Source organism: Phoxinus phoxinus (assembly GCF_949152265.1).
Source record: "Phoxinus phoxinus genome assembly, chromosome: 16".
In the NCBI taxonomy this organism is placed as follows: domain Eukaryota; kingdom Metazoa; phylum Chordata; class Actinopteri; order Cypriniformes; family Leuciscidae; genus Phoxinus; species Phoxinus phoxinus.
Window position 1 is genome coordinate 1,832,844 of NC_136891.1, and position 14,767 is coordinate 1,847,610.

A 14,767-nucleotide genomic window follows, 5' to 3' on the forward strand; every position below is an offset into this window, starting at 1 on the left:
GTGGTTTGTTAGGATCGGACAATATTTGGCAGAGATACAACTATTGAAAATCTGAGGGAGCAAAAAAAATCTAAACATTGAGAAAATCGCCTTTAAATTTGGCCATTTATGTTCGCGATTGTGCTGCATTCACTCACAAAAATACATGTTTTATATATTTACGGTAGGAAATTGACTAAATATCTTCATGGAACATGATCTTTAATTAATATCCTAATCATTTTTGGCATAAAAGAAAAATGGATAATTTTGACCCATACAATGATATAGTTGGCTATTGCTCCAGACTGGGTTTGGGATCTAGGGTCACATATAGGGCGCTATTTGAAGGGGTGTCCGAAACCATAATGGACATTATTGTGTGCACTTATTCAATCCCACATTGCACTGCAGTAACGAGTTTGCATTCACTCCTTCAAGTGAACAGTATTCACTGGGCAACAGTGTTTTGAGAGAAGCATATGCACGTTTTGGACGCTTTTACTTGTTTGCAAGAGTTGCATCTATATATAAATGCCCTTGAACATTTCTCTTAAAGGGACAGTACACCCAAAAATTACAAGTATGTCACCCTCGAGTACAGTTGTTCCCGACCTGTCACGAAGAAAGATATTTTGAAGAATGTTTTTAACAGTTGTGACTTCCATTGTAATTTTTTTTCCCTACTATGGAAGTCAATAGAGCCACACACCTGTTTGTTTTTTTAATGAATGTGTTGTATTTTAGTTCAATAACATTTTTTATTTAACATTTTTTATTTTAGGGGATTTTATGGTACTAAATTATATTTATGGAATAGTTCTAATCCATTTATTATTATCTTTTAATCACTTTTTGAGCGTAGACCTGAAAATGATATTTCTGTCACCCACAAGTTATTCCAAATCTGTATGAATTTCTTCACAAAGGAAGAATGTTTAATTAATTAATAAGATTTTGTTTGAATAAGAAATAAATGTATGAAATCCAAATTTTATAAACTGTGACGTGGTTAATTTTTTTTCGAAGTTCTGAATGGCTGGAAACTTAAAAATGTAGTAGCCAAATTGGCCGGTGAGTGAAAAGCCCTGCTCCCCTGGATATTAAATCATTCATCTATGTAGTGTTGTCACGATACTAGAATTTCTAACTTCGATACGATACCTTGAAAAATATCGATATTCGATACCATTTTCGATACCACAGAGAAAAAAAACTGCCACAATATTAAGGGGGTATTTTTTATTTAAAGCTAAAACAAGTCTAGAACATGACAATGAGGTATATTTTACATGAACAAAAATGTCCTGAGTTCTATCTGTTAATATTTTTTAATTGGACCAGGGCTAACATGACCCATTGTATTTGTATAACCTACTGTAATCAAAGATTAAAATATAGCCTACTGTAACAAAAAAGCACTTAACAGTATCAAATTGGAGGATAGAGTGTCAGTAATGTATAATAATAAGATTAAACATTCAATTTTCAGTTAAAGGCATTTCATTATTGAATTCAGAGATGCCGTCTAGCTGTTTAGTTTAATTAATATCTGTGTAATCAAATTGATGATAATCGCTAATGAAGGCAAATTGCAGAATTAAATAATAATTTTCTGAATAAAGTTAAATAGGCACAAGCTAATTTACATTTGACCACAGTTAAAATATTTACTTGTCTAAGATTCCTCAGTCAGATTATGTTAACTTTAAGAATTACAGTGAAAAAACGAGACAACACAGACTCATATCAACAACAATACTAGGCCATCATGGTTAATGTTTCAGAAAAGTTAAAATGAGAAGAGTTAGTGTTTACTTTAGGATTTTTTTAGCAGTGGGGAAAGGTCTGTCCAAACAACAAACACCCCTGATGCTGAGCGTAGCCTAAATGGTACCCCTGGAGCCTGTTCCTTAAGTCTGTTTACACCTATAAAATAATGAGTGATGTGAGGGATTATTGATAGTCAAGCAATCTTTTGGGTGCCCGCAGCCCGCTCGCAGTGTGAAGCGCGTGTCCGCGCTATTCTCTGACATGCCCGCTCGCGGTGTGTTTACGCGTGTCCACGCTATTCTCCGACTCCGACATGCCCGCTCGCGGTGTTCTTTATCAATCAACCAAAGCCGGTCGCGGGGGCGCCGCCCTCGCCATCTTTCCATTCACTTCACTTTTGGTATTTAACCAGAGCGAATGAGACGAGTGCGTCACGTGTGGTGTTTGTCAACGCGCCTTTGGAGAGAAGTGAAAGTGACCGCTCGGCTAGTATCGATACTTCGGGAAATTAGTATTGGTACCGTTCAGATATTTCAGTATCGATATTTATCGAAATATCGATATTTTTGACAACACTACATCTATGTCTCCCTCAGGCATGCCGTGTGTATCTTCTACCTGGTTCTGCGAGCCCTGGACACCGTGGAGGACGACATGACCATCCCGCTGGAGAAGAAGGTCCCGCTGCTGCACGACTTCCACTCGTTCCTCTATCAGCCCGAGTGGAGCTTCAGCGAGAGCCGAGAGAAAGACCGGCAGGTCCTGGAGGACTTCCCCACGGTCAGGCTCACGCAATCATCATGTGACACCACAAGATCTAAATTAGGGCTGTAATCAACCAAAGAAAATCTTGGTCGACTGAAGGCCTGACATTTTTGACTAAAAATGACATTAGGGGAAAAAAACGTTAAATTAATTAGCTTGGTAGCCTTGTTGTCCGCCTAAATGAATTATAAACAAACATAAAAAACTAGTAGGCTATTTACAGTATATTAAATAGTTTTTGACCTAATTATTTTGCACTGAAATTAGTCTGACACACGAGTGTCAGACTCATTTCAAAACTATGTTGTCAACTAGTGATATCATCACAAGAACTTTTGAGAAATATGCAACATAATTTAGACAATTGTTTTTGTCATATGTATTATAATAACTGACTGACACTATCATCACACAGAGCGAGGCTGAACATCGAGGGCAGCTTCGCGGCTGAGACACAAATAGACTATTAACTTAACGCTTTTACTCTTAAACACAAAAGGCATGTCCACTTTAATAAAAAAAAGTGTATTTATTAAACAAACCAGATCAAGAAACGAAATAATGTGCATAACTGAAAAATAAAGCTATTATTATTAGGCTCCAATCATTTTTTCCCGTTTTATATTTTTTTTTAAAAATGCTGCCACACTGCCTATGTCTTTGTTGACATGGTAGAGGAGGACTGACTATGAATTAAACACTCTCACAATTAAATAAATAATATTCAGCAAACCTTCTGGTAGCCGTCTCTCTTCTCCGGTGGTTGGGCTAATCCAAAAGAAGTGAAAACAAGGGGGGTGTTCTGAAGACAGACTGTAGCCTGTGGAACAGGGGTGCTCTGAAAACACCCCCATTAGCAATTAGTGCTTTCCACCTGATGAAACGAACTTTCAGCCCTAATCTAAATCACAATATCGAAACCACAATATCGAAACCACAATATCGAAATCACAATATCGAAACCACAATATCGAAACCACAATATCGAAACCACAATATCGAAACCACAATATCGAAACCAAAATATCTAAACCACAATATCTAAACCACAATATCTAAACCACAATATCTAAATCACAATATCGAAATCACAATATCGAAACCACAATATCGAAATCACAATATCGAAACCACAATATCGAAACCACAATATCGAAACCACAATATCTAAATCAAAATATCTAAACCACAATATCTAAACCACAATATCTAAATCAAAATGTGAGGAATGAAGAGAGGCAGGCTTGTTTCAGGACCATATTTTTATATATAGCATGTATATAGCACTAATACACACACACACACACACACACACATATATATATACAAAATATAAATATTATTATTAAACACACACGTGTGTATATATACAGTATATTTATGTGTATGTGTATATATATATATATATTAATAATGTGTTTTATAATATATTATAATACATTTTTGTCATTTTATTCTGTACAAGAATGACCATTTATTTATACATATATTAACTTTTATATAAGACATCAGAGCATATAGCAAAAAACTAAATTAAATCTTAAGAAATTTGAAAAACACATTTGAATCATCTAAATTTTGTTAAAGAACAATTTAATCAAAAATATAATTTTTTAATAATTTATTCAAAATATAATTAATTAAATTTAATATAATTAAATCAGTGGAAAACGTTTTTATTTCATGTTTTACTTGAACCAACTTTCCTTCACATTTTTCTTTGTGTTTATCGTTTATGGTCCTGATGCCTTTACAAAATGCTGCATTTTTATAAAGTAGTTTCTTTTTTGTTTATGTTTGAATACACATTTATTATTATTATTCTCTTTAGATTTCAGTGGAGTTCAGGAATTTGGGCCAAGAGTATCGGGACGTGATCTCCGACATCTGTCTCCGGATGGGTGCAGGAATGGCTGAATTCCTGGAGAAGAAAGTCGCTTCGATGAAGGAGTGGGACAAAGTAAACCTCACACCGTCTCACGTCTGACGCTTGGTTTGACGTTCATCCATATGCATGTAGATTTATACACTCATAACTCAGCAAACCAAGAAGCAGAAGTGCTTTCACTGTCATCTTAAAGCATTTCTGCATGCGATATTTGTATAATGTAACAACTCAAAAGTTGCTTAAAATTCCAAGGACCGAGTTAAGCCAGAAAGGGGATCGTGCGTTTGCGGTAGTAGCGCCAAGACTTTAGAATAGCTAACCATAATGTGTTAGGGACGCTGACTCTACACATGTTTTTAAAGTTCAACTTAACCCTTAAAGACCTAGACATTTTTGGAGCACCTGATTCGCCTGTTCTTTTCTTTGTTTGTCTAACCCATTATATCAGTTCAGCATCAAGTGCCATATATCATTTTAAACAGGAGAACCTGAAGTTTCCATCTAGCTCATTTAACTTCGCAATTTTACATTCATTTAGTCTTGGAAAGGATGAATTTACCAGATTTAAGAAAAACGGTAGCACATTTTTAGTGATTTTTTTTTTTGTACTCAACTCAAACAAATCCTCCTGAAGTTTGGATTTTTTTCCTTTAGAAAGTTTTACTTGGATATTCTAGATATTCAGATGAAATTTTGACTACATGTAACAATTTCTAAGCAAGTTATAGCCATTTATTATAACATTAATATAGGCGATTTTCAGTGAAAAGCTGGTGTGTTTTCAATTTACTGACAATGTAGATGTGTCCAAAAAAATTCAGGAAGAAAACATTGTATTAGAACACTGAAGCAAAAGTGACATATTTATATATATATAAACCTCTCTGGGCATGAGGATGGGACTAAGCGTCAACAATCATTCCTGTTTGGCTCAGAGAAACAAACCGCATGGGTTTCTATGACGAATCAATGCTGATCAAAACCTGATGATGCAATCACATTCACTATGGAGCCTCTGAAAGCCCGATAGCACATAAAAGCCGAGAATCTCCTCTTTCCGGGACTTTTTAAAGCATACAGATTGGATTAGCGGTTCAAAAGTTATTAAACATTTAAGAACAATAGTTATTTTTAGCCGCCGGCGGCTGTATGGGTCTTTAAGGGTTAAGACACATTTGTTTGCCATGGCCTATTCTTCTTTTTAATGATAACTTTTATTATTTTTACTCTAATGCTATTGTACTATTTGTCTATTATACTGAGATGATGTAAAGCACATTGGTCAACATGTGTTGTTTTAATAGAGCTATACAAATAAAAGTGACATTGACATAATGTTGTAAACATCTGTCCAGCTGTGTATAAATGCTTTTAGCATAAATCTATGCTAATTTATTATATCTAATTTAATGTCCCCGTTTTCCCGTTCAGTACTGTCATTATGTGGCGGGTCTGGTGGGGATCGGACTGTCCCGACTGTTTTCCGCGTCCCAGCTTGAGGACGCTGAGGTGGGCCGGGACACAGAGCTGGCCAACTCCATGGGTCTGTTCCTCCAGAAGACCAACATCATCAGGGACTATCTGGAGGACCAGCAGCAGGGACGGGCCTTCTGGCCACAGGAGGTACATGCAGCTTTAACAGACACACTTTTATTTTAAAAAGATATGAAATTACCACTATAACCAGTAGATGGCGGCGGAGGACCACTTATCGACTTATTTTAGGAGGTACATGCAGCTTTAACAGACACACTTTTATTTTAAAAAGATATGAAATTACCACTATAACCAGTAGATGGCGGCGGAGGACCACTTATCGACTTATTTTAGGAGGTACATGCAGCTTTAACAGACACACTTTTATTTAAAAAAGATATGAAATTACCACTATAACCAGTAGATGGCGGCAGAGGACCACTTATTGACTTATTTTAGGAGGTACATGCAGCTTTAACAGACACACTTTTATTTTAAAAAGATATGAAATTACCACTATAACCAGTAGATGGCGGCGGAGGACCACTTATCGACTTATTTTAGGAGGTACATGCAGCTTTAACAGACACACTTTTATTTAAAAAAGATATGAAATTACCACTATAACCAGTAGATGGCGGCAGAGGACCACTTATCAACTTATTTTAGGAGGTACATGCAGCTTTAACAGACACACTTTTATTTAAAAAAGATATGAAATTACCACTATAACCAGTAGATGGCGGCAGAGGACCACTTATTGACTTATTTTAGGAGGTACATGCAGCTTTAACAGACACACTTTTATTTTAAAAAGATATGAAATTACCACTATAACCAGTAGATGGCGGCGGAGGACCACTTATCGACTTATTTTAGGAGGTACATGCAGCTTTAACAGACACACTTTTATTTTAAAAAGATATGAAATTACCACTATAACCAGTAGATGGCGGCAGAGGACCACTTATCAACTTATTTTAGGAGGTACATGCAGCTTTAACAGACACACTTTTATTTAAAAAAGATATGAAATTACCACTATAACCAGTAGATGGCGGCAGAGGACCACTTATTGACTTATTTTAGGAGGTACATGCAGCTTTAACAGACACACTTTTATTTTAAAAAGATATGAAATTACCACTATAACCAGTAGATGGCGGCGGAGGACCACTTATCGACTTATTTTAGGAGGTACATGCAGCTTTAACAGACACACTTTTATTTTAAAAAGATATGAAATTACCACTATAACCAGTAGATGGCGGCAGAGGACCACTTATTGACTTATTTTAGGAGGTACATGCAGCTTTAACAGACACACTTTTATTTTAAAAAGATATGAAATTACCACTATAACCAGTAGATGGCGGCAGAGGACCACTTATTGACTTATTTTAGGAGGTACATGCAGCTTTAACAGACACACTTTTATTTTAAAAAGATATGAAATTACCACTATAACCAGTAGATGGCGGCAGAGGACCACTTATTGACTTATTTTAGGAGGTACATGCAGCTTTAACAGACACACTTTTATTTAAAAAAGATATGAAATTACCACTATAACCAGTAGATGGCGGCAGAGGACCACTTATCAACTTATTTTAGGAGGTACATGCAGCTTTAACAGACACACTTTTATTTAAAAAAGATATGAAATTACCACTATAACCAGTAGATGGCGGCAGAGGACCACTTATCGACTTATTTTAGGAGGTACATGCAGCTTTAACAGACACACTTTTATTTTAAAAAGATATGAAATTACCACTATAACCAGTAGATGGCGGCGGAGGACCACTTATCGACTTATTTTAGGAGGTACATGCAGCTTTAACAGACACACTTTTATTTTAAAAAGATATGAAATTACCACTATAACCAGTAGATGGCGGCAGAGGACCACTTATTGACTTATTTTAGGAGGTACATGCAGCTTTAACAGACACACTTTTATTTTAAAAAGATATGAAATTACCACTATAACCAGTAGATGGCGGCAGAGGACCACTTATTGACTTATTTTAGGAGGTACATGCAGCTTTAACAGACACACTTTTATTTAAAAAAGATATGAAATTACCACTATAACCAGTAGATGGCGGCAGAGGACCACTTATCAACTTATTTTAGGAGGTACATGCAGCTTTAACAGACACACTTTTATTTAAAAAAGATATGAAATTACCACTATAACCAGTAGATGGCGGCAGAGGACCACTTATCGACTTATTTTAGGAGGTACATGCAGCTTTAACAGACACACTTTTATTTTAAAAAGATATGAAATTACCACTATAACCAGTAGATGGCGGCGGAGGACCACTTATCGACTTATTTTAGGAGGTACATGCAGCTTTAACAGACACACTTTTATTTTAAAAAGATATGAAATTACACTATAACCAGTAGATGGCGGCAGAGGACCACTTATCGACTTATTTTAGGAGGTACATGCAGCTTTAACAGACACACTTTTATTTAAAAAAGATATGAAATTACCACTATAACCAGTAGATGGCGGCAGAGGACCACTTATCGACTTATTTTAGGAGGTACATGCAGCTTTAACAGACACACTTTTATTTAAAAAAGATATGAAATTACCACTATAACCAGTAGATGGCGGCAGAGGACCACTTATTGACTTATTTTAGGAGGTACATGCAGCTTTAACAGACACACTTTTATTTAAAAAAGATATGAAATTACCACTATAACCAGTAGATGGCGGCAGAGGACCACTTATCAACTTATTTTAGGAGGTACATGCAGCTTTAACAGACACACTTTTATTTAAAAAAGATATGAAATTACCACTATAACCAGTAGATGGCGGCAGAGGACCACTTATTGACTTATTTTAGGAGGTACATGCAGCTTTAACAGACACACTTTTATTTTAAAAAGATATGAAATTACCACTATAACCAGTAGATGGCGGCGGAGGACCACTTATCGACTTATTTTAGGAGGTACATGCAGCTTTAACAGACACACTTTTATTTTAAAAAGATATGAAATTACCACTATAACCAGTAGATGGCGGCAGAGGACCACTTATTGACTTATTTTAGGAGGTACATGCAGCTTTAACAGACACACTTTTATTTTAAAAAGATATGAAATTACCACTATAACCAGTAGATGGCGGCAGAGGACCACTTATTGACTTATTTTAGGAGGTACATGCAGCTTTAACAGACACACTTTTATTTAAAAAAGATATGAAATTACCACTATAACCAGTAGATGGCGGCAGAGGACCACTTATCAACTTATTTTAGGAGGTACATGCAGCTTTAACAGACACACTTTTATTTAAAAAAGATATGAAATTACCACTATAACCAGTAGATGGCGGCAGAGGACCACTTATCGACTTATTTTAGGAGGTACATGCAGCTTTAACAGACACACTTTTATTTAAAAAAGATATGAAATTACCACTATAACCAGTAGATGGCGGCAGAGGACCACTTATTGACTTATTTTAGGAGGTACATGCAGCTTTAACAGACACACTTTTATTTAAAAAAGATATGAAATTACCACTATAACCAGTAGATGGCGGCAGAGGACCACTTATCGACTTATTTTAGGAGGTACATGCAGCTTTAACAGACACACTTTTATTTAAAAAAGATATGAAATTACCACTATAACCAGTAGATGGCGGCAGAGGACCACTTATCAACTTATTTTAGGAGGTACATGCAGCTTTAACAGACACACTTTTATTTAAAAAAGATATGAAATTACCACTATAACCAGTAGATGGCGGCAGAGGACCACTTATTGACTTATTTTAGGAGGTACATGCAGCTTTAACAGACACACTTTTATTTAAAAAAGATATGAAATTACCACTATAACCAGTAGATGGCGGCAGAGGACCACTTATCGACTTATTTTAGGAGGTACATGCAGCTTTAACAGACACACTTTTATTTTAAAAAGATATGAAATTACCACTATAACCAGTAGATGGCGGCGGAGGACCACTTATCGACTTATTTTAGGAGGTACATGCAGCTTTAACAGACACACTTTTATTTTAAAAAGATATGAAATTACACTATAACCAGTAGATGGCGGCAGAGGACCACTTATCGACTTATTTTAGGAGGTACATGCAGCTTTAACAGACACACTTTTATTTAAAAAAGATATGAAATTACCACTATAACCAGTAGATGGCGGCAGAGGACCACTTATCGACTTATTTTAGGAGGTACATGCAGCTTTAACAGGCAAACTTTTATTTAAAAAAGATATGAAATTACCACTATAACCAGTAGATGGCGGCGGAGGACCACTTATCGACTTATTTTAGGAGGTACATGCAGCTTTGACGGGCAAACTTTTATTTTAAAAAGATATGAAATTACCACTATAACCAGTAGATGTCGGCAGAGGACCACTTATTGACTTATTTTAGGAGGTACATGCAGCTTTGACGGGTTAGTTCACCCAAAAATGAAAATTATGTCAGTAATTACTCACCCTCATGTTGTTCCAACCCTGTAAGACTTTCATTCATCTTCGGAACACAAATAAGATATTTTTTATTAAATCTGAGAGCTGGCTCACTCCTCCATAGGCTTCTATTGTAATTGAAACTAGCCGGCCCAGAAAGTTAGTTAGACTACAAGTGACTACAGTGGCTCAACCATAAGTTTATCAAGCAACATTTGTGCGCAAAACCCCCCCAAAAATAAGGACTTTATTCAACTCTTGATGTTCTTCTGTGTGTTCCTCTGAGTAAGTTCACGTAGTGTAACAGCGCAGCGCTTCTGGGTTGTACGTCAGAACGTAGGCTCACTATTGGCTGACGCTGGTCATGTGTGTGATGCTGGCCAATAGTGAGCCTACGTGAAATTTAATTGTCAGGCTATGGCTGGCGTTCTCTGCGCCGTCAAACTAAAGGTCGGCTCATTATTGATGTTTGTTTCTGTCCTGCAGGCCTGGAGTCAGTTTGCGTCCCGTCTGGAGGATTTTGCCCAGCCTCAAAACCTGAGCTCTGCCCTGTCCTGCCTCAACCTGCTGGTGACCGACGCCCTTCACCACGTCCCGGATGTCATCGCGTACCTGTCCCGCCTCCGCAACCAGAGCGTCTTCAACTTCTGTGCCATCCCTCAGGTGAGGCGCTTCACTCCTGACTCTAATCAGCCCTGCTTTCTGCTGAACGCTGAACCTACATCTGTTTATGTCCAGTTTAATGCCGTTTATAAACACACACAGGGATAGTGAGCACATCTTGCATTACATTATCTAATGCTATGAGGGGGCGGATTTATAGAAATTAACATAGAAATTGCACACAGATGAATGTGCGGTTTTAAAAACTGAATTTGCATTGCCGTTCACACAGAATGCATTTGTTTTCCACTTGATGTTAAGTAAATCTAAAACTAAAAATGCTAATAACTGAAATAAAATAGAATATGAAAAAAATATTTCAGTTAAATGCAAAGGAAAAATTTCTAATTTACATTTATCTTAACTTGAAAGTACTAAAATTAATAAAAATAAAACTGAAATAAATGAATAAAAACAAAATAGATGTATTTAATAAAAAAACAAAAACTGATAAAAATTACTTGATGTTTTCCACTTGACGTTGTTATCTAAAACTAAAAATGCTAAAAACAGAAATAAAATAGAATATAAAAAAAATGCAAAGGCATAATTTTGCATTTTCATTTATTTTAACTTGAAAGCACTAAAATTACTAAAACTGAAATAAATTAATAAAAACAAAAGATTTTTTTTTAAACTAATAAAAATGACAAAAACGCAAACAAAATTACAAAAACAAACTAAAATTAAAATGAAAACTAAAAGGCAAAGTGTCTTAATATTTGTTTACATTACATTGATGTGCTAAAATACTGAAATAATAACACAAATAAAATCTAAATAGTCTTTAAAAAAAACTTTATGTAATAAAATTAAAGGAACGTTTAGAAATAAAAACAAATTCAAAATATGAATAAATACTGAGATACTTTAGTAATGTAGTATAGAACTAAAACAACACAAATGGACGTATTCTGTGCCATGCATGTAAATAACACGACATGTGCTTTATGGACATTGTGATTGTTCAGTACATATTTGGTTGCACTTTATTTCCATAGTGCACTTTAGACGTTCTACTAACTATAAGTAACTTTGCAACTACATGTCAACTTACTCTCATTAGAGTATTAGTAGAGTGATAGGTTAGGGTTCGGGTTAGTAGAATAAGTTGACATGTAGTTGCAAAGTTACTTATAGTTAGTAGAACGTCTAAAGTGGACTATGGAAATAAAGTGTTAGCATATATGTCTGCAAGCGGTGAGTGTTTGAGCATGTTCTGTGTGTGTTGTTCCTCCGGCCAGGTGATGGCGATAGCGACTCTGTCTGCGTGCTACAACAATCCTCAGGTGTTTCAGGGCGTGGTGAAGATCCGGAAGGGTCAGGCGGTGACGCTCATGATGCAGGCCACAAACATGGGCGCCGTTCAGAGCATCATCGCACAGTACAGTCAGGAGGTGCGTACTTTAGTTATCCTTCTGTGTTTATTTTTATATACCATATTTTCCTGACTATAAGTCGCTCTGGAGTATAAGGCACATCAGTCAAAAAATGCGCCAAGAGGAAAAAACATATATAAGTCGCACTGGACTATAAGTCGCACTGGACTATAAGTCGCATTTATTTAGAAATTTATTTCACAAAATCCAAGACCAAGAACAGACATTTAATCTGGAAAGGCGAGTTATTCAGCTCCACAACAGCACACAGAACAACAGCTGAATAGTGTCCGGTGTGTTAGCGTAACACATTAACAGTTATTCAGAGACACAATATTAGCATAAAGAACATATACCTGAGGCTGAATAGGCTAAACTAACATTAGCCAGCGAGTCCAGCAAGTTACCGGTCAGCAAGTTCCCCAAGCTCCCGATCTCACTCCTCAACACTGAATACATCGAGTTCTTCCTCGGTGTCGCTTCTGAACGACTCCACTAACTAGAGCGCCCTCTCGCGGCTGTAGACGGGAATGTTTTCTCTTGTTCATCTCAGTCAGTATGAATTAAGTTTGATATATAAGTCGCACCTGACTATAAGTCGCAGGACCAGCCAAACTATGAAAAAAAGTGCGACTTATAGTCCGGAAAATACGGTATATATGTGACCCTGGACCACAATTTTATGAAATTGAGGTGTATACATCACAAGAAAGCTGAATAAATAATCTCTCCATTGATGTGTGGTTTGTTAGGATAGGACAATATTTGGTCGAGACACAACTATTGAAAATCTGGAATCTGAGGAGCAAAAAAATGTAAACATTGAGAAAATCTCCTTTAAAGTTGTGCATTTATGTTCACGATTGTGCTGCATTCACTCACAAAAATACATGTTTTATATATTTACGGGAGGACATTTACTAAATATCTTCATGAAACATGATCTTTACTTAATATCCTAATGATTTTTGGCATAAAAAAAATCTATAATTTTTTCCTTTTTTAAATAAACTGCAGCAATTAACATTCAGTCAGAACCTCTAATCATGTTATTTTGTTTAGTTTTAATCGTGGAAGAATCTTGATTCCAGAATTGTGCAGCTCTTTTTATATATATGTATACATACACCACCTTTGGGGTTTATTAGATATTTTACTTTTTAAGTTTGTTTTCATTTTGTTATAGTTATGATATGTTGTTAAATATTTCATATGTATCTGCCATGTAATAGCCGGTGATGCTGATATGGCAATAAACTCAAATACTACTGTTAATCCTGTAATCCCGCACAGATCCTGCAGAAAGTCTCCATCACGGATCCGTCCCGGGAACAAACGCTGTGTGTCCTGAATCTGATCCGTGAGAAGAGTGTGTCCCGAGCAGCGCTGACGCCCCGAGCGCACCACATCTCTCCGGTGTGTGTGTCGGCAGCGATGATCCTGGCGGCCCTCAGCTGGCAGTACCTGAACGCCACCGCGGGGCCAGCAGGGGGCGCCGACATGCAGGGGCACTGACACACACACACACACACACACACACACTCTGCCCAAACAAGAGGACTGAAAAAAGGGCTTGAGTTCGGCAGGCCAAGCTTGCTTTCTGTTTAGGTGAATCTCACAAACACACGTCCAGGTCGTGTTTCACCTCATAATCAAGTGAGGAGAAATAAGAAATCATATTTTGCATTGAGAAAATTAAGCCTATTACAAATTTTGAGTTTGTAAAGTTAATTATAATATATTATAAATTAAAATAAAAATTATATATAGGCTAAATTAAAATGTTATATATAGCAAAAATGTATAGCATAACATTTTTAAAAACTACATACACATGCATACATATACTTAAAATATAAATAATATATGTAAATTAAAATATATAAGTATATGTATGTGTGTGTATATGTAGTTTTTATGAATGTAATTTATTTATGCTATATATATTTATATAAATGGAAAAATAATGGATTGTATATATTTAAGCTATATACAGTATGACTATGCATATATATATATATATATATATGTAAATATATACACACACACACACTGTGTATATACATATATATATGTGTGTACATATACACTGTATATATATGTACATGTATATTATAACTTGTTCGTAAAGTATAAATAATATATCGATAAATATATATTTATATATACACAATTTATAATATACAGTGTATAGTAAAATTTGTGTAAATTGTCATATATAGTTTAAATATATAATTTCTGTTTTTTCATCTGTTTTTGGGATGAACTATGACCTGCAGACGCTTGAGACTCATCACCGGTCGCAGGAAACGCATCTGACGGACGTTATCATGCGTTCGAGACTCGGATACGTTGTTTT

General features: G+C 35.9%; 1 protein-coding gene across 3 annotated transcripts in view; it reads left to right on the plus strand.

Moving 5' to 3' along the window:
- fdft1 (farnesyl-diphosphate farnesyltransferase 1) overlaps nucleotides 1-14,134 on the plus strand; it is an 18,306-nt gene extending 4,172 nt beyond the window's left edge. For all 3 annotated transcript variants that reach the window (XM_079639353.1, XM_079639352.1, XM_079639354.1), the window contains 6 exons: nucleotides 2,349-2,532; nucleotides 4,349-4,477; nucleotides 5,837-6,028; nucleotides 10,853-11,029; nucleotides 12,274-12,426; nucleotides 13,702-14,134. In XM_079639353.1, the coding sequence (XP_079495479.1) occupies nucleotides 2,349-2,532; nucleotides 4,349-4,477; nucleotides 5,837-6,028; nucleotides 10,853-11,029; nucleotides 12,274-12,426; nucleotides 13,702-13,923 (1,057 nt within the window). In that variant the 3' untranslated portion in view covers nucleotides 13,924-14,134. The remainder of the gene's footprint in view (nucleotides 1-2,348; nucleotides 2,533-4,348; nucleotides 4,478-5,836; nucleotides 6,029-10,852; nucleotides 11,030-12,273; nucleotides 12,427-13,701) is intronic.
- Nucleotides 14,135-14,767: the final 633 nt, after the last annotated feature.